At 40.6% G+C, this 19,075-nt stretch overlaps 1 protein-coding gene across 2 annotated transcripts in view; it reads right to left on the bottom strand.

The window, feature by feature from the left end:
• Positions 1-19,075, bottom strand: part of GRAMD4 (GRAM domain containing 4) — a 2,037,033-nt gene that overhangs the window by 1,642,086 nt on the left and 375,872 nt on the right. For both annotated transcript variants that reach the window (XM_044088380.1, XM_044088381.1), the window contains exon 2: positions 7,747-7,957. In XM_044088380.1, the coding sequence (XP_043944315.1) occupies positions 7,747-7,957 (211 nt within the window). The remainder of the gene's footprint in view (positions 1-7,746; positions 7,958-19,075) is intronic.

Here is a 19,075-nt window from a genome sequence, read left to right as displayed (position 1 = left end):
TCTCCCTTCCCAGTGAACATCACTGCTACACATTTAAAAAATGGTTACCATTTACTACAGGGTCTGGGCTGGGGACATATTTTGGTGGTATGTCCTTCAGTTTGCATTTGAAAGTTGGTATCCTACAATTCCATTGCTTTGGGTGGGGTTACATAAGTATGGATGCAAAGTTTATGTTAAGCAGTGTACAAATCTATACCTATTTTTCTTGGGCCTTTGTCCAGATTTTTGGTGTTTCCAGGTTGAGAGGTATGCCTTAGACCTAACCAAAGTGTGAATCATGGTGGCATTTTTAGGTAGACCCAGAACCTATGGCAACCTCCCAATGGGTCATGCCAGGGGGTTCAGAACTGGAGGGTGCTGGAACAGGAGACTGCAAAAGCACCTCACCTAGGTTGTCTGTTAATTTAAGAGAGGTAGATGGAGCTTTTTCAGAAATGCCAGGGTCCTTTGCCTTTCTGTTTTTTTTTTTGGAAAGATGCTAGCAGAGCCGTAGTCTGCGGAGGTCCTGCTGTAGCATAGACTGTGACACGACTGAGGAAGACAGTGGACTCCATGTAGGCAGCAAGTAACTCAGCCCTACATGTGAGAGTTTTTGCATGCAATTTGGCACAGTTAAGACTGTTAAAAACATCATGCTGAGTCTCCAAGTACAACAGACAAAATGAGTGAAACATTTTTATGTGGGATTTGTTTTCCACACTTCAAGCAATTGTTTATTTTTTCTTAAATTAGTAGAGACATTTCCCCAAAGGGGCACTTGTATGACTGGAAGGAGAAGGTGGTTCTCTGGAAACACGAGCCAAGTGAAGGACTGCAAGCATACTCAACACATGTGAAGCACATCTGACTGCATAGCAAGAAAGTGATGAAGATGGCTCTGGATGCCCCTATATACCCCTATATACCCAGATATCCAAATGTCGGTCTTTGCATGTTTGACTGCTAGAGATGATGCAATGACTTTGGAAATCATGCCAGTCACTGTCTTCTCCATGGGAGGAAGATCCAAATATCAGTATTACAACACTGACTACAAAGAATATCAGCTCAAGCGGACAGTCAACCCTCAAAATTCCCAGAGGACTGTACTGTTCGGAAGCAGGAAAGCTTGGAAAGGCTTTGCATCCAACTCTGCCTATTTAGTCGGCTTAGCTCAAGCCAACTAATGATTTGGGTTCATGGAAGGTCTCCTGAAGCTTTGAAAGCTTGGCTGGCTTTTATATCCTTCTTGCAGGATATAACCCATACAGCTTAGACTAATTCAGCAGTGATTGGTTTGAAGAACATCACACAATATACCAGCACAGGTAACCACAGAAAGGGCAACCAAACCCCGACAGCAACAGGAAGAATTTCAGCTCATACACCCAATCAACCAATTAGTTCTCACCATCAATCCCCCACTCATTCATACTACACCACACCCTTGTTGCCAACTCCTTTAATAGCTTCACTGCCATCTATCTTTTACTGCCCCTTCTCTCACTCACCCCTCCTCCCCTACTAAAAAAGGTAGCATAAGAATGAGGTTAGGAAATAAATAAAATGCCTTCCCCACACCTAAAAGTAGCATGTTACACATTAACTATTTTGGTACTTCTTTTTTCTATCCTCACATCCTACCACACACAACCTTCATCTCACCAATCCAACCCAGTGGCAAACGGATACCATAGCCAATTAACTAAATAATTTCCCAATATCTCCATACAACCTTGCCCCAACCCATCGCTATTCCTACATAAATAATAGACCAACAAACAAAATAAACCCCTACCTATCTCAAAAACAAAAAAAACATACTACAGAAACTACTTAAACTCTACCTATATCTAACTCGACAACTCACTTGCTGTGGAGACGTACACCCTAACCCAGGACCCACCTCTTCAATCCATACAAACCTACACCAACCAAATCCTCTTTAAAGACGGGCAGCGTCCTCTCAACCTCTCTTAAACATTAATGTAAGAAGTATACTTAAAGTGCACTACCTCCATGTCCTATTGACTTTATATAAACCAGATTTAGCCATACTACCTGAAACCTGGCCTAGAAAAAAGAACATCATGATAATGAAATTACACCTCCTGGCTATAATATTATGCGGAAAGATAGGACAGGGAAAAAAGGAGGAGGCGTAGCCATACTATTTCAAAATCATCTCACATTGGAACAGGTTAGCTACAACTCCCAGGAAGTCAATGATATAGAACTCATTCTTGCTAAATTAAAACTAAACTCTAGCAAGCATATAGTTATAGCAGGTGCCTACATCCCACCAGGAAGTAACATTGCCACTATGCAAAACCTGTTACACTGGATGTCTACCTCCCATCCACAACAGACCATTCTCTTAGGAGACTGTAACACTAACTGGTCTGACTGTGCCAAATTTAATCCCTCTACACATATTAATCTTCACGGGTTTACCCAAATCATAGATACCCCCACAAGATTCAATAAGAAATCCAAACGTCAATCCATCTTAGACTGGATACTTCTGTCTGGCTCCACCTAAGCACAACATTCAGGCTGCCTACAAGACAATTTGAGCGATCACCAACCAACCTACCTTATTAGAAATAAATCTCACCATAATAAACAACCCATACTCAGAACAGTTCATAACAAAAAGAACAACTTCAAAGCCAAAGACCTAAACAATGAACTAAAAAAACTGTAACTGGACTCCCCTAAAACACCTACCCCTAGACAAAGCAGTAGATTACTTTAATACAACCTTTCTCTCAATCCTAAACCGTCACGCTCAAGCCTGAACCATCAGAGTTGAGATAAACTATGCCCCTTGGTTAACAAAAGAAACTAAATCCATAATGAAGGACAAAGACAGAGCCTGGGCTCAATATCATAAACTTAAAACCACTACCTCAAAACAGCTTAGCTCTATGGAACAAGTCCAAACAACTTATAAAACTTGATAAAACCAATTACTACAAAACTTTACAAGAGAGGAACACTCACAACCCTCAGAAATTCTGGGCCTCAATAACTAAATTACTGCATCCAGGTAAAACTAGCACTCCAGCACCCATAGTTCTAACAGACAAAGAAAGCACCCCTACACAATTCAACAAATTTGTTACGGAAACAGTCCTAGCTCTAACACCCTAAACACCACCACCAGCCCTACACCTTCTCCAACCCCTACTAACCCTACCACACAACAGACTTCCTTCTAGCTTTTCCTCGTCTCCAGCACCTGCCCAACTTATTACTAAATTCCTCAAAAAGCTAAAGCCTACCACGCTATCTGCTGACAAACTTCCCGCTGATTTCCTTCAACTAACAGCTGAAATTATATCCTACCCAGTGTCTATACTCATAAATAGATCCACTGCGGAATGCAAAGTTCCTAACCTCTGGAAAATATCTCATATTATTCCTCTCCATAAAGACAGCAACTCCCTTGAGCTCACCAACTACCGCCCAACTGCAATTTTATCTCCTTTATCAAAAATGAGTAGTACATTCACAACTAATGCAATACCTCCTACAAAACCTTATATTTATATCTCAACATGGCTTTCAATCCTCCCATAGTACCACCACTGCTCTACTCTCACATACCAACATAGTCAACACCCATAGAAACAATGGACTTTTAGTTTCCTCTGTATTCTTAGACTTATCTAAAGCCTTTGATATGGTCAACCACAGTCTTCTTCTCAAAACTCTATCTACCCTTAACATTAACTCCCTCACTATATCATGGTTCAACAGCTATTTATCAGGCAGCCAACAAGCAGTTCTTTGGCAGGACCAGCTATCCTCCCTCCTACCTGTATCCATAGGAGTCCCTCAAGGTTCCATACTTGGTCCTTTACTGTTCTCCATATTTACAAATCAGATAGCTGCCACCTCTCCCTCTGCCTCTATAGTGCAATATGCAGATGACACCACTATCATATGTGCCGCCCCAACCTTAAGCAAACTTCAAACAATAACACAGCGTACCTTTACTCTGGCTAAATCATGGTTTTCTAGTATTAAACTTATACTCAGTCTCAAAAAAACAAAACTACTTCTCTTCAGTCCTGGTAGAGCTCCTGCACTAAATAATGATTTCACCATAAACTCCAAGGAAAATACCTCAGTCACTCCAACAACTGACACTAAACTCCTACAAGTAACAATTGATAACAATCTAAAGTTTGACATACACATAGCCCAAACAATCAAAAAAGTAAACAAAAAGCTTGGTCTACTGTATCGGAACAAGCAATTCATGACCAATTATACCAAAGCCACTACTGCTAGAACACACCTATTACCCATCCTACTGCATGCCTCCCCAATCCTGACTAATCTTCGCCACAGCGAACTAAACAAAATGACATCTTGCTATAACAAGACTGCCAAGTTTGCTACAGGTGCCTCTAGTAGATCCCATCACTACCTTTCCCTCAAACAGCTCATCTGGCTTGAGTTGCCCCAACTACTTCTTGCTGCTAAACTCTCCACAGCCCAGACTGTACTACCTCTCTGACAAAACTCCTGCTCTACAAGAGCTAATACAGCACTACACCACCACCCAAACCTTAAGATCAACAGACCGAAATCTCAAATATCATCAAACATAAGAATGAAGCAGGTAAAACTCTTTCTGGCTGTACTATAGCAAAAATATGGAACTCACTCCCAAATCATATAACATCTACAAGCTCTGCTTCACTATTTAAGAAACTACTCAAATCCCTTACACTAAAAATTGGCTGTGCACATGTGACTCCCCAGGCTAAGCCACTACAATGCAGTTTTGCAATAATTCCACCAAAGAGCACCTATAAGTTTCAAACCTCTGAATACATATTCTTACTATAAATTTCTAACCTCCGAATACTTACTCTTACCAAACAATGTTCTATTTTGATAGTTTTGATTTAAAAATCTATTTAGAAATGTTGAAGTTTTATTCTGATGCTATTGATTTTTTAATGTCTATGCAGAAATGTTAAATATGTTGTTTAAATGTTTAATTGCATGCCTTAAGAACATAGTTATGTATTGTATTAAGTGGAGCTTTTCTCCCCGGGCCTCTGCTAAAAATGGACCTGTGTCCAGTCGGACTTTCCCGGTTATCAAATGTAAAATAAAAAATAAAATAAATAAATTATATCACTTCTCCTTCACTGTCACAAAACTTTACTCGCATGCTATCAAAATCTTTTGAAAGAGCAAATATGGCATGAATTCTAGACACTAAAACTAACAGCCCTGACACAAAATCTCTAACACTATTATGGCCATGGTAAAACAATTTCCAATAGCACTTCATAAATACATTAGCAATATGGAGATGTAGCAAGGTTCTAAAGGTTATCATCATCAAAATGCACATGGTGATAAGAACAGCAGTGGGGTAAGATACTATAACTTGGCTATCTTGCATCTGATGGCTGTAAAGGGAACGAACACAGTTCAAAAGTGTTTCAGGTGACAAAAGCTTGAAAGGTAAGACACATTTGATCATTATAAGTAAAAAACTAAGAGCTCTCATAAAATCATCCAAGGCAAATTTTGAGAGAAAAATCGCCAAGGACTCAAAAGACAATCATAAGGCCTTCTTTAGCTATGTTAGAAACCTAGGAGGAAACTCCCAGATATGCTCAGAATTAGTTCAAAATGATGTGAAGATTACTGAACCTACACACATTGCCAACATACTGGCTGACAGGTTCAGTGCAAACTTCCCCCCCCTCCCCCCCAAAAGGAGAGAGATATCTATACCAGAGGATTGTAGCCCCCCAAACATCTCCAACGCCCAGGTGAGAACTGCTCTCTCCAAAGCATAAAACACAGCATCCATGGGACCGGATGGTGTCCCCGGCTGTGTACTCCACGAACTCAATGAGGAATTAAACCCGCAGTTAGGACAGCTGTTTAATCTTAGCCTCACCTCAGGATACGTACCCAAGGAGTGGCGCACGGCGACTGTGGTCCCACTTCACAAGGGCGGTGCCTCCACCGACCCTGGAAATTACCGTCCCATTAGCTTGACAAGCCTTATCTGCAAAGCCATGGAGAGGATCATAATGGAACTCATAAATAAAGACATAGGGAACTTGCAGACTTTGGATCCAACCCAGTTTGGCTTTGTCAAAGGCAGATCATGCCTTTTAAACTTGGTTGACTTTTTCGAGACAGTCACCAAGGCCATTGATGAGGGAAGGCAGTCCATACAGCCTACCTTGACCTGGCAAAGGCCTTTGACACAATACCCCACTCAGGTATCATTGAAAAACTCATCAGCTTGAATGTAAACCCATACATCACAAGATGGGTTGCAAACTGGCTAAGTGACAGAACCCACAGGGTCAGAGTTGCTGGAGCCATGTCAGACTCAAAGCCTGTCACAAGTGGTGTCCCACAGGGCTCAGTCCTGGGTCCACTCTTGTTCGGCATCTACTTTTCTGAAGTACAAGCAAACACAGGAGGGTTATGGCTGACAAAGTTTGCAGATGACTGCAAACTGGGCGCCATAGTCGAAAACACATCTGACACAGATATCCTTCAGAAGGGCCTCACAGAAACGGGTAACTGGTGCCAGAGCCATGGCCTAAAGTTAAATGCCAAGAAATGCATAGTCATACCCTTCGGGAAAAACAAGGTTACCGCTAGCTACCATATAGGTGGCAATCCACTGAGCACAGAAGAAGTCATCAGGGATCTGGGGACCCAGGTTGACAGTAGCCTTTCGTTTGACACTCATGTTGCTAAAGTGGTTAGGAAAACCTTCTACATTGCCCACCTGATCATGAAGGGATTCACATCTAGATCAAGGAGGTCATCGTCCCCCTGTACTCATCACTCATTAGACCTATGATTGAGTACAATGCCCCATTCGAATGTATCTGACCCGACACCTGCAGCAGCTGGAAAGGCCCCAAAAGTTCCTCACCAAAAGGATAAAGGGTCTCAAAAATATGTCTTTTGCTGCCCGACTGAAAGAACTCCAGCTCTATTCAGTCTCATACCGCTTGCTCAGAGGTGACCTGTGCCTGACATATAAGGCCATGTCAAACCCTGATTTGATGAATATGCTTCACCTCAAAAAATCTAGATCCCTCAGAACCACAAGGGCGGGAGACTTGAACCTTGACACGGTTATTAATAGAACGTGCTGGAGGGACAGATTCATCACCCAGAGACTCCCTATGCTGTGGAACAAAATCCCGGTACACGTGAGGCAGAGCACCTCGCTGGCCTTGTTCAAGAGGAATCTTGACCAATGGATGGGGGATCGCAGATATACCCCAGGGATTACTTCAGTGTCACTGCTTGACAGAGGCACAGCAAAATAATAGGCATAGTTTTATTCAAACTAAAGGGGTGGCAAAAGCCAAATAACTATGGGCTAGGCTTATAAATGCCCTTGGGCAGATAGCCTAGTATGAACCTATGAACCTATAAAGTGTAGAATATTTATATTCACATGGGTAAGACAGCATAAACACAGTGCAAGAGCAAAATGTTCAAAGGAGCCAACATGACTGCCCCAAAGTGGTACAACAAAGCAGAGATAGTCACTGACACATTTCACAAGCTCTAACAAAGTCAAAGGAAGCCTATGGTAATGAAGTGGTAACACAGCAATGACTGACTATAAGTGTGAAACATTTACAAGTTGGTCAGAAAGGAGTATGACTTAACAATACCTTGGAACAATCTTGTGCAAATCCAAGTACTTTCAAACAATTGTAGACAAATTGTGACACTTACAGGGTCTTTCAGATCCTCAATGTCTCGGACAGATAATCGAGGAGCTTTCATTGGAATTTCATCCCCACATTCATTGTCGGAGGCATTTGGTGACTCTGCTAAATCAAGGAACTCATCTCGTTTGTGACCTCTGAACCTTATTTTGTCCAAACGTTTGAGCATGTTCAGCACAGAACCCTTCTGCTTCACTTTAACATGACACTTGACATCCCTATTAAAACAGAAGTAAAAGCAAATGTTATATGTCTTAACTGTTAAGAATTTTACAAAGCATGGCATTTTTTATACACAAACGTTGCATTGCTCCACAAAGGTTTGCTAGATGCTTAATGATGTTATGGCTAGGACAAACCATTAGTACATTACCTGAATTTCAACTTGTGATACCAGAGGTCTATATTTACAGATGGACAAAGATCACTAGAAGGCTGGAAAAAGGGGGGGGGGTGCATTTCATAGAAAAACACTTTCTGGAGAGACAGCAAAGGCAGCATCCATGCACTGTAGAATCCCAAAAAATGTCAATACAACTATTCACTAAAAGTAGATGTCTACTGGTGTGATTGTTTACTAATGCAACTCAGCTACATCTTGCCAACTCTTTCAAGTACCCTACTAACAATAACCCAGGTCTCCTTCGACTTTTACTACCCAACTACAAGCAATACAAGCAACTACATAGGAGGTAATCCCCTGAAATCTGAAGAAGAAATAAGGGATCTAGGGACCCAAGTAGATAGTCAGCTTTCCTTTGATAACCATGTTGCCAAAGTGGTTAGAAAATCCTTCTATGTGACCCATCTGATCACGAAAGGGTTCGTATCAAGATCTAAGGATGTAATGGTGCCCCTCTACTCTTCCCTCATCAGACCCATTACTGAGTACAATGCACCAATTGGAATGTACCTGGCTAGACATCTCCAGCAGCTGGAGAGACCACAGAGGTACCTAACCAAGAGGATTACTGGCCTCAAACAGTTGCCCTATGCAGCACGATTGAAAAAGCTAAGACTGTTCTCTGTTGCATACCACTTTCTCAGAGGCGATCTCTGTCTAACGTACAGAGCCATGTCCAACCCAGAATTATTGAACATGCTCCATCTTAGCAAAACTAAACTACTCGAGCTACATGCTCTAGGGATATAAACCTCAACACAACAATGAACAGAACATGCTGGAGGGATAGATTCCCTTCGCAGAGGTTTCCCTTACTATGGAACAGGGTCCCGATCTACATAAGACCGAGCCCCTCACTATCACTCTTCAAGAGGAACCTTGATGAGTGGATGGGTAACAGAAAGTTCACACCGGGGATCACACCAACAGCACTACTAGATAGGGGCCAAGGGTACTAGCTGCTAGTACAAGGGTCTAGGGAACTACTAAAGGGGCGGTGAATACCGCACAACGTGGCTGGGCTAATATATGCCTTTGGGCAGATAGCCCAGTACCAACCTATGAACCTATAATTACATCAGACAAAACATCAGCTTCTACTTGAAATACATTGGGTCTCCTACTGGATTCTCTCAATGGACTCTTCCCCTGATTACATCTGCTGGAGAAATGGATCCCATCCTCTGTGTTCATCACAGTTACTATGAGATCTTTTCATCTGGAACAAACCAGACTTACTCTCAGCAACTCTCCACCCTCTTTCCTAAGTACAAACAAAAGATAAGGGTTGCTCATGGTGTTTCAGACTGCTTTTCTCTCAAACCTTGTTGCATCCCCACTGTCCTTTTCTATACTAAAAAACATTGGTCGGGTTCTTTAATTGGAGTTTTTTTTTGTCTAGACTGCTTCATTTCAGCCTTTCTTGAGTATAACTCAGATTTTCAGGCTGTAATAAGAAAGTGGATATGGGAACTCAAATCCATGCCCCATTAATAACTGAGCTGGAAAAATATGTTCTCCTTGCAGGAAGTATTCCAATATTCCAACAAAGTGCATGTCTACATAAAATTCACTCTTAATACTCTGATACTTTGTGAGGCTTTAACAGTGTGCATGTGTCTCTCAACATAATCGTTAAAATGAGTCAAAACACAAAGTCAATGCTAAGGCTACTATCAGACAACTGGTATCTTCAAAAGTGGACATTCTTAAAGTGATACCTACTGGCCAAGGCGGGTACTGCATCAGTAATGACAATGTTTTAATGTCATACATTTGAGGATATCAGTCTACCATCCACAAACTAATGGATTAATAAAAAGGTTCAATAAAACACCGAAATCCATGCTAATAAAAGTTATCAATGCAGATGGAAAAACTGGGACCAGCTGCTATACTACTTACTGTTTGCAATTTATGAGGTGCCATAAGCTTCAGTTGGGTTTTACCCCATCTGAACTTATGTATGGCAAGACTCTCAGGAGAACAGCTTAACACTGTTAACCTTTGAAAGAAGACTCTTTAAAAGAACACTCACTACCCTAGCATGAACGATAGACAAAAAGATGTGGTGCCCATAGCTAAGGGCACATGCAGACAAGCCCAGGAGATTTAACAACTAGTTTGTCATAACATTCCTTACTCAGAATTTAACCAAGGAGATCAGGTATTAGTGCCCTCCACAAGAAAAAAAAAATCTGGTCAAATGGCAAAGACCATTTCAAATGACTGAAATGGTACAAGCAGCGAACAACACAGTCTGTCAGTGAAAAAACAGAAAAAGAGAGAAATCCATCACATTAAAGTAGTGAAGCTATAAAAAAGAAGTGGACCATTCAATGATATGCAAGCTTAAGTTACTATAACAGAGGTCACAGAATCTCTACCAGAAATACAGTTTGAGGAATTCTATTCAAAAGGACAAAAGCAAGAAGAGAATGTTCTCAGACAAGAACGTAAAAAGTAAACTGGCAAAGAGACACATTTGGAAAAGAAGGTTAGAATGAGACCATATAAAGTACCTCAATCATCAAAGTTAGCGAAGTTAAAATTATGCTCAAACAAGGAGTGATGGAAGAGTCACAAAATGAATGGTGTGGCCCAGTAATGCCAATTCCTAAACCTGAAGGAAATATTAGATTATCTAATTACTTCAGGAAAATTAATAACATTTCTCAGTTTGACAGCTGTCCTAAGTTCCGAATCAACAATTTCACAGAGAACCTCTGAAAGGGCAGATACTTGGCAATACCAGATTAGACAAAGAGATACTGTCAGACACCACTTACCCACTTTGCTAAAAACAGCCCTTGTAACTTCTGATGATTTGTTTCAATACATTACCACCATTTGGCTTGTATAGAATTTCTGCTACCTTTCAGAGCTTGATGGACACAATAATGAAACCTCACTCACAATACGCTTTGGCACACCCAGACAACATGTGCATACATTCAGATGATATAATGTGCACCAACAAAGTGCAGGCCGTATTACAATCCATAAATCGGACAGGCGTGACTTACAAATGCCAAGAAAAGGAAACTGGGAATGGTGCAAGTCAAATACCTAGGATACCTTATATGAAAAGGGGTGATAAGACTACAACTAGCAAAAGCAAAGGTCATAAAAACTGATACTGATGGATCTCACAAGAGGGAAAGCTCCTATCAAGGTTAAACTGGTCTTTTCAGACAGGTATAGCATTTAACGAACTAAAAAGGATTATAAGTCCTGAACCTATGTTAGTGACTCCTGGTTTTAAACAGAATTCACACTACACAAAGATGTGTCAGAGATAAGAATGAGCAATGCTACCCCAAGACCATCATGGAAAGAAGCCTCCTTCAGACTACAAACTGAAGGCATGAAAACTAAAAGAGGCAGTGTATCGATATTCATTAAAGATAAATGGCACCTCCAGATTGGTTAGACAGCATGATTCCCTGGAGATACTTCAGGTGCAATTAACTGTTGGTAGGACCCTATTCAAGTCATGGCCAGCTACAAGACCCCTTCCATGAATCAGGACACCCACTCTGCCTATTTGGATCTACTTGTCTATTAAGATACATCGGAACACCACGGTTTTGGGCAGCTTTAATTACTCATGCGCTGACTGGGGAAATTACTCATGCGGAAACTCACTTGCCCAAAGATTCCTCGACTTTATTAACTCCAGTGCCCTGGACCAGCTAGCCGATACCCACACAAGGGGTACCAACATCCTAGACCTGGGGCTTACCAATACAGGGGACCACTGTAACACCCCCATTGTGAGGTCGTCCCTTGTGAGATCTGACCACAAATCAGTGTCATTCGAAGTTACTATCACACCTGACCCCCCCCCCCCCCGTAGCACAAACTAGACTAAAAAACGTCTTCAAAACAGATTATAACCTCTTACAGGATTGTATAAACAGCTTCACTGCACTACCTCCCCTCAAACAGAACTGGCAACTATACAGAGTTCTACACAAATGATTTATATACAAACACCTGAACAACTGTATTGATGTGGCCGTACCTGACAGGACCAAAACAACCTCCTTGAGGAAGAGCAAACCTGTCTAGTGGACCATTGCCATTAACAGACTTTACAATAAGAGGAAGAAATTGCTGTCTAAGAGTAAGAGGGAGCAAGCCCTAAACTGGAAACATTCCCTCCTCAGCTTAAACAAGTAAATAAGACTCCCTGTGAAGTCCTTCAAAGCTAACTACGAATCCAAATTAGCTTCCTGAACTAAGGACAACCATAAGGCATTCTTTAGTTACATCCGTAACCTAAAAGGAAAGGCTCAGATTTGTGCCAAACTGGTAGTTAATGATACAACATATACTGAGCCTGTGGACATTGCTAACCTGCTAGCCGACAGGTTCTGTGAAAACTTCACTCCCCCTTCCCCACCACACTTACCCCATGACATCCCTACCACCTGCCTTCTACCCTGTACCTCTAAATAGCAGGTCATGAATGCCCCAAGGACAGAAACACAGCATTCATGCGACCTAATAACATCCCAGGCTGCATCCTACATGGGCTCAAACAAGAATCAGCAAAGCCATCCAGTACTCTTTTCAATTATAGTTTAAGCACTGGCTTCATCCCAACTGATCAGCCTTATCTGGAAGGCCATGGAGAGAATCATCATGGACCTTATCAACAAGGACATTGGTAACCTCCAAACACTTGACCCTTATCAATTTGGATTTGTCAAAGGAAGAGCATGCCTTTTAAACCTGGTGGACTTCTTCGAGATGGTCACCAAGGCCCTTGATGAGGCAAAATCTGTGCACACAGCCTACCTAGACTTAGCCAAGGCTTTTGACATTATTCCTCACTCAGGCATAATTGACAAACTCACCCAGCTAGGTATCAACCCATTTATCATTAGATGGGTTGCTAACTGGCTCACTCTCCCAACAGCACACCTGTTACCAGTGGTGTTCCACAGGGATCAGTCCTGGGACCCCTATTGTTTGGAATCTATTTCTCCGAAGTGCAAGCTAAAACTGAAGGTCTGTGGCTGACAAAATTTGTTGATGACTGCAAACTGGAAGCAGTCATAGAATCTCCAAACGATGTCAACATCATTCAAGAGGGTCTTACACAAACAAATGACTGATGCCAAGGTCATGGCCTTAAACTCAATGCAAAAACATGTGTTATCATCCCTTTCATAAGAGTGATGTTCCTGCTAACTACCACATCAGTAACAATACCTTAAGTATACACTCAGTGGTTCACAAACCAAGTAACAGGAAAAACAAAAAATAAACTCCAAAAGGGTGCGTTCCGGACCAGCAGGTAACAGTTTCCAAGTGAGATAGCAAAATGATGAAGTAAGATACCAAGAATATCAAAATTCCCACTTTTATTTTAAGCTCTAAAACTCAGGCTTTTCGTCTGCTACACGCCGACTTCTTCAGAAATAGAGGCAAAACAGTTTAAACTCAACCACATGATTTAAATACAGCCTATGAAAGTCACCTGATTCACCTCATTCACTCAAGCCATTCAAGTTCCATTTAATCCCACATTCATAACTCTGACGTAAATACTCGTTTTTTGGAAAAAAAAGCCTTCATATATGTGTGTGCTAATAAACCGATGCAGATAAACAAAACAATTCTACGTGGTGTCATACCCCGTGAAAAACCTGTTAATTCACCTTGGTTAAAGCGTTTAGAATACAATATAAAAACATCAAAATAAAATTAAAATAAAATTAACCCTGACCGGCAATCCGGTATAAATCACACCAGTAATATTCATTAACAACATATCTATCTTGGCCGATGTTACATTTCAATACCATACTAAAGGTTCGCAATTAAATAAATGAATATAAAATGGTAAACAATCTGATACAACCTACCCTGATCAGCAATTCAATTTGATTTACAACTGGCATATTGATAAATAAGTCATATCAATCTTGTCTGATACAACGGCTACTGACAAAGGGGTAATGAACAACAGACTTTTCCAAAATAACACTTTGCTGTCCTCAAGCCACTCATAGGTAGAATCATGATCTCCTCCCCTTATTTAAAGACACAGTCAGCCAGTCAGGGCAAATTTTATTTTGATGTTTTTATATTGTATTCTAAATGCTTTAACCCAGGTGAATTAATAGGTTTTTCATGGGGTATGACTCAGCGTAGAATTGTTTGTTTATCTGCATCGGTTTATTAGCACACATGGGTTATAAAGCTAGTGTACTTGCTATTGTATATGAAGGCTTTTTTTTCCAAAAAACGAGTATTTACATCAGAGTTATAAGTGTGGGATTAAATGGAACTTGAATGGCTTGAGTGAATGAGGTGAATCGGCTGACTTTCATAGGCTATATTTAAACCATGTGGTTGAGTTTAAACTGTTTTGCGCTATTTCTGAAGAAGTCGGCGTGTAGCTGACGAAAAGCCTGAGTTTTAGAGCTTAAAATAAAAGTGGGAATTTTGATATTCTTGGTATGTTACTTCATCATTTTGCTATCACACTTGGAAACGGTTACCTGCTGGTCCAGAACGCACCCTTTTGGAGTTTATTTTATGCACTTAGTGGTGACAGACCTGGGCAAACAGGTGGACAGCAGCCTTACCTTTGATCACCATGTCTCCATAGTGGTACTCTTCCCTCATCAGGCCAATAACGGAGTACAATGCCCCTTTTGGTATGCACCTTTCCAAGCACCTGCAGCAACTGGAGAGATGACAAAGGTTCATCACAAGGAAAATTCAAGGTCTTCAGCTCCTACGAAGACAGTCTGAAATTAATGTCACTTTATTCTGTTTCATACACACTACTCAGAGATGACCTCTGCCTTGCATATAAGGCAATCATTGACCCGGCTTTATTGGAAATGTTGCATATCCGTAAGTCAAATGGTACACTGGTTACTTGTTCTAATGGCCTTAACCTGGTATGTGACATTAATATAACCTGCTAGAGGGACAGATTTGTCTCCCAGATGTTACCATACCTTTGGAACAGACTCCCGCTTCAGGTTAAGCGGAGCACCTCATTGGCCCTCTTCAAACGCGATCTGGATGATTGGATGGGTAACTGTAAGTTCACCCCAGGGGTTCCACCTATGTCCCTCTTGGACAGGGGTGATGGGTGCTAATAGTGGAAATAAGGGTAAAACTTAGCTAGGCTTCTAAGGGCTCTAGGGTCATTAGTCTAGTGATGTTCTATGATCCTTTGACCCTATGTATTTAAACATAAAAGGTTAAGCATCACAGAAAAGATTTATCCTACCACAAAAACTGCTTGGCCTTCAAGTGGTCTCTTGACTCCTCAAGGTACTATTTATTGGGTAGGCATTTTAACTGGGTAAATGACTATGCACCTTTGCAATTGCTGACTAAGCCCACAGCAATGCTAAGCTATGCAATGGGCACTATCTGTGCAGCCCTTTCAGTTACAGTGATCCACAGACCTAGGCTATTAATTTGGAATGCCTGTGGGCTGTCCAAGTCTTACAACTCATCACACGGAGTCCAAACCACATGATTTTGTGCTAGGAGGGGGTTCAGCTGTAACACACATACTGCAGAAAATAGCTTACCCTTATTTGTGTCACACACAGCACAGAACCCCAGAACTTTCAAGTGTTAGATTCATATCCCCTAGGTGGCCCAAAGATAGCATAACTGCTATTCATTGGGTCAATCCAACTGGTTGCCAATAACTGCTACAGCCACTCTGTTGCTTAAAAGTCTTATGGTGAAATTACTAAACCACTCCTACTGACCATCATTAGCAAATTAAATGCAGAACACAGAAACCAATTACTGCCTCCACACACCTACAGACAATACAATACTGCTGCCAAGACCACATTTCTCTAAAGTAATGGGAGAAAAAAAATTAATATGCAGGATGGAGCTTTCTACTTCAAAATACAAGGAAACTCTGGAAATTAAGTACTTAAAAAAATAAATCAATTTCTTACCAATGAGTGCAGGTATGGCTGACTTCGGCTAACAGCATGGGGATCAACCCAGATTCTCATACTGGTACAGTCTAGTTCATTTCTGCCTTATCTCCTAGTATATTTCGGATTTATTCATTCTGAGAGTATGTGACTCTATTTACTTTAAAACAAATTCCCAAATGCGGTTGTGAAACGTAGTGCATACTGCTTTTTCACAATTTTCAAGTATATGACCAGTTAATTTCAATTATGTTCCCTATTGTATATTTTTTCCTAATCTTTTTCCTCAATATACTGTATATCTAACAAACTTACTGATGGAAAATTTTTAACTGTCAGTTTGGTCTGGAGTGTGGTTGAAAATAGTCTGTGCAATAACCTACCAACCCAAATTTAAAAAGTTAACAAGTAAACAAATAAGTACAGGACAAAGTGAATGTTGTCTGGGCATATTTTCACAGAACGTCAGTAATAATTTTTTTTTTTTTTTTAAGTTACGGCTATATAAAAGGAAGATGCCTGTTAGGAAGAATTCAGGAAATCAGTTCCTAAAGTAGCAATCAGAAGTTTGCATGAAGACCCTGCAGCTTTGAGTACAGCAACCCAGTTGGGTCCTGCTTTAGAGCTGCACTAGGCAGTTACCCACAACTCTAACTTGGAATCTTGGCACGAGAGAGGTCTGCAGATTTGAACTTTACCTAAAATTAAAAAAAAGTCTCTGCAGGGGAAAAAGTCACATGCACACCATATTACAAAAAAATTAAGGTGACAGTAAAAATAAAATCAATTTTGAAAACTCATCAGACTTAAATGAGTATCCGTCCATTCGATGCATATTAAAATTGCACACCTATTGTTTACTGATAGCAATGAAGGAGTTCTGAATTTTAAGTATTATGAATTAGGATTTTAAATTTATTGGTTGAAAGCTGATGTTATTTTTACTGTCACTTTAATTTTTTGTAATATGATGTGCACGTGACTTTGAATGATGCGTTTTAATGAAGTTACTGATGTTTTAGGATTACTTGGTTCTGATGAAGTCCCCAGTATTCATTTGGGATGAAAGCATTTAACCGGCTTGTGAAATTTTATATTTATTCATTAAAGGTGTAGGAGATTTTCCCTACAGCACGTTTTTATTTACGGTATTGACTCTATACATAAAATACATAAAGCATCCTTACTGAAAAGAAAATGAGCCCTCCAAACATTGTGCACTCCAGTAGTCACACTGTTGTGTTAGCTTAAACATTGTGAGGTTACCGGAGTACAGACCTTACAATGTTCATATATAGGCACAAATTTATATGAAGTAATGACAGACAAGGGTTTAAATCAGGACCATTCGACACAATTCTGTATGTACATAAATGATAGGAATGACCAGCGTTGCTGATGAAACTAGTGTTATTAGTAAAACTATGTTTACAAAAATGCTGCTGGCAATGATCAACCAGATATTTTTGCCAATTTTTCTGGCTTAGTAATTTGTATGGGTAGTTGGGATGAGGGGAATGGAGCAGTGAGAAGTGTTATCACTGTTTTTATAATGCTGGCAGTCAGCAACCAGATATTTGTGACTATTTCTGGCTTTTAAATTTGTGTTGGGATAAGGGGAATACGTGGTTAAAAGTGTTACTACTGATTTTTTTTGACAATAATGCTGTCAGCGATCAACCAGATATTTTGGGCAAAATTGCTGGCCTAGCAATTTGTGTGGGGAATGGTGTGGTGAGATACGCAGTATTACTGTTTTTACAATAATGCTGGCAGTGATCAACCCGATATTTTGAGCAATATTTTTCTTTCTGATTCATGTGGAGGAACTTGGATCAACATACTTTAATGTGTAGACTGCAGAGGTGAAATAATATCAGATGGCCATTGGACATCGTGGATACAACTTCTGGGTGGGGGGGTGCGATTGACTAGATTAAAGGAACTGACCTTAATGACTTTGCTAAGTTTAAACAAGTGCGCTTCCGTAAGAAGAAAGATGGGCTACTTAACAGAACACCTGATATGCACAGAGAGTAGGTATAAACTGCTGTAGCTGTCTTTTGTGGAAGAAAATGACTAGCTGCCTGCTGCTGCTGTTTGCTTATTACTTTGGCTTTGCAGGACTAATGTGATTATGTGAAGCAACATGCAACATTTTAATGTGTAGCAAATGTTAAGGTACAAAGGTGAAATGCATTACACTGTCATCCTATTTCATCACAATCAAATGTATGAATTATAGTTACAAGTGGTTATAACTGCCTGCTGGGGGTGTTTCTGTATGAAACCAATTGAGCCTGTTGTCACTTGCTCAGTTTCAGTCAACTCTCAAAAAAAAAAAGGGGGGGGGGATAGATGCATTACAGAATGGCCAGACCTTCAGAACATCTGTAGGTTGGTGGCCCCCACACACCAAGGTTGTGTAAGTGGATTTTCACATGGGTTAATAATTGCTTCTGCCCTGAACCCCACCTAATATAAACCCAACCCCAAGAAGCATGGGTGTATACAGAAAATCACTGTATTTGTGTGGGGATGGTGATGTTATTTCTTTACCATTCTCCCCAAACCTCAGAGGTCACTATATCTTGTGTTGGGCTGGGTACAGTGTGGTCATTACTTCTTTAACTTTCCTCACAAACTTCATAGAGGTGTACAGAGGATCACTATAGCTTCCATAAGAGCACTGTGCTGTCTCTAGAAGTAAGTTGGAAATATTATCACAATCATTTTCTTTCATTTCCTCACAGTTAAACATTTTATGCATATACAGGTGGCAATCTTTGGCATGGGGGGGGGGGGAGTAAATAAGCATGCTGTTTATATATGTATGACATAAAATAGGTTACATTGGATTTGTTTGTTCAGTTTTGCCCCACGGAGGGTGGCCATTTGTTTGGGTAGGAGGTAAGAAGGCATGCTGTACATAAATATGGCAGCAGCAGTTAGGGGGGTACACACAAAGTGATTTCCTATTCTGAAGTAAG

Source organism: Protopterus annectens, chromosome 11.part0 (genome assembly GCF_019279795.1).
Source record: "Protopterus annectens isolate FY-2018-M chromosome 11.part0, PAN1.0, whole genome shotgun sequence".
Taxonomy (NCBI): Eukaryota; Metazoa; Chordata; order Ceratodontiformes; family Protopteridae; genus Protopterus; species Protopterus annectens.
Note: the sequence above shows the minus strand (reverse complement) of the source record. Positions and strands in the feature narration are given on the sequence as shown.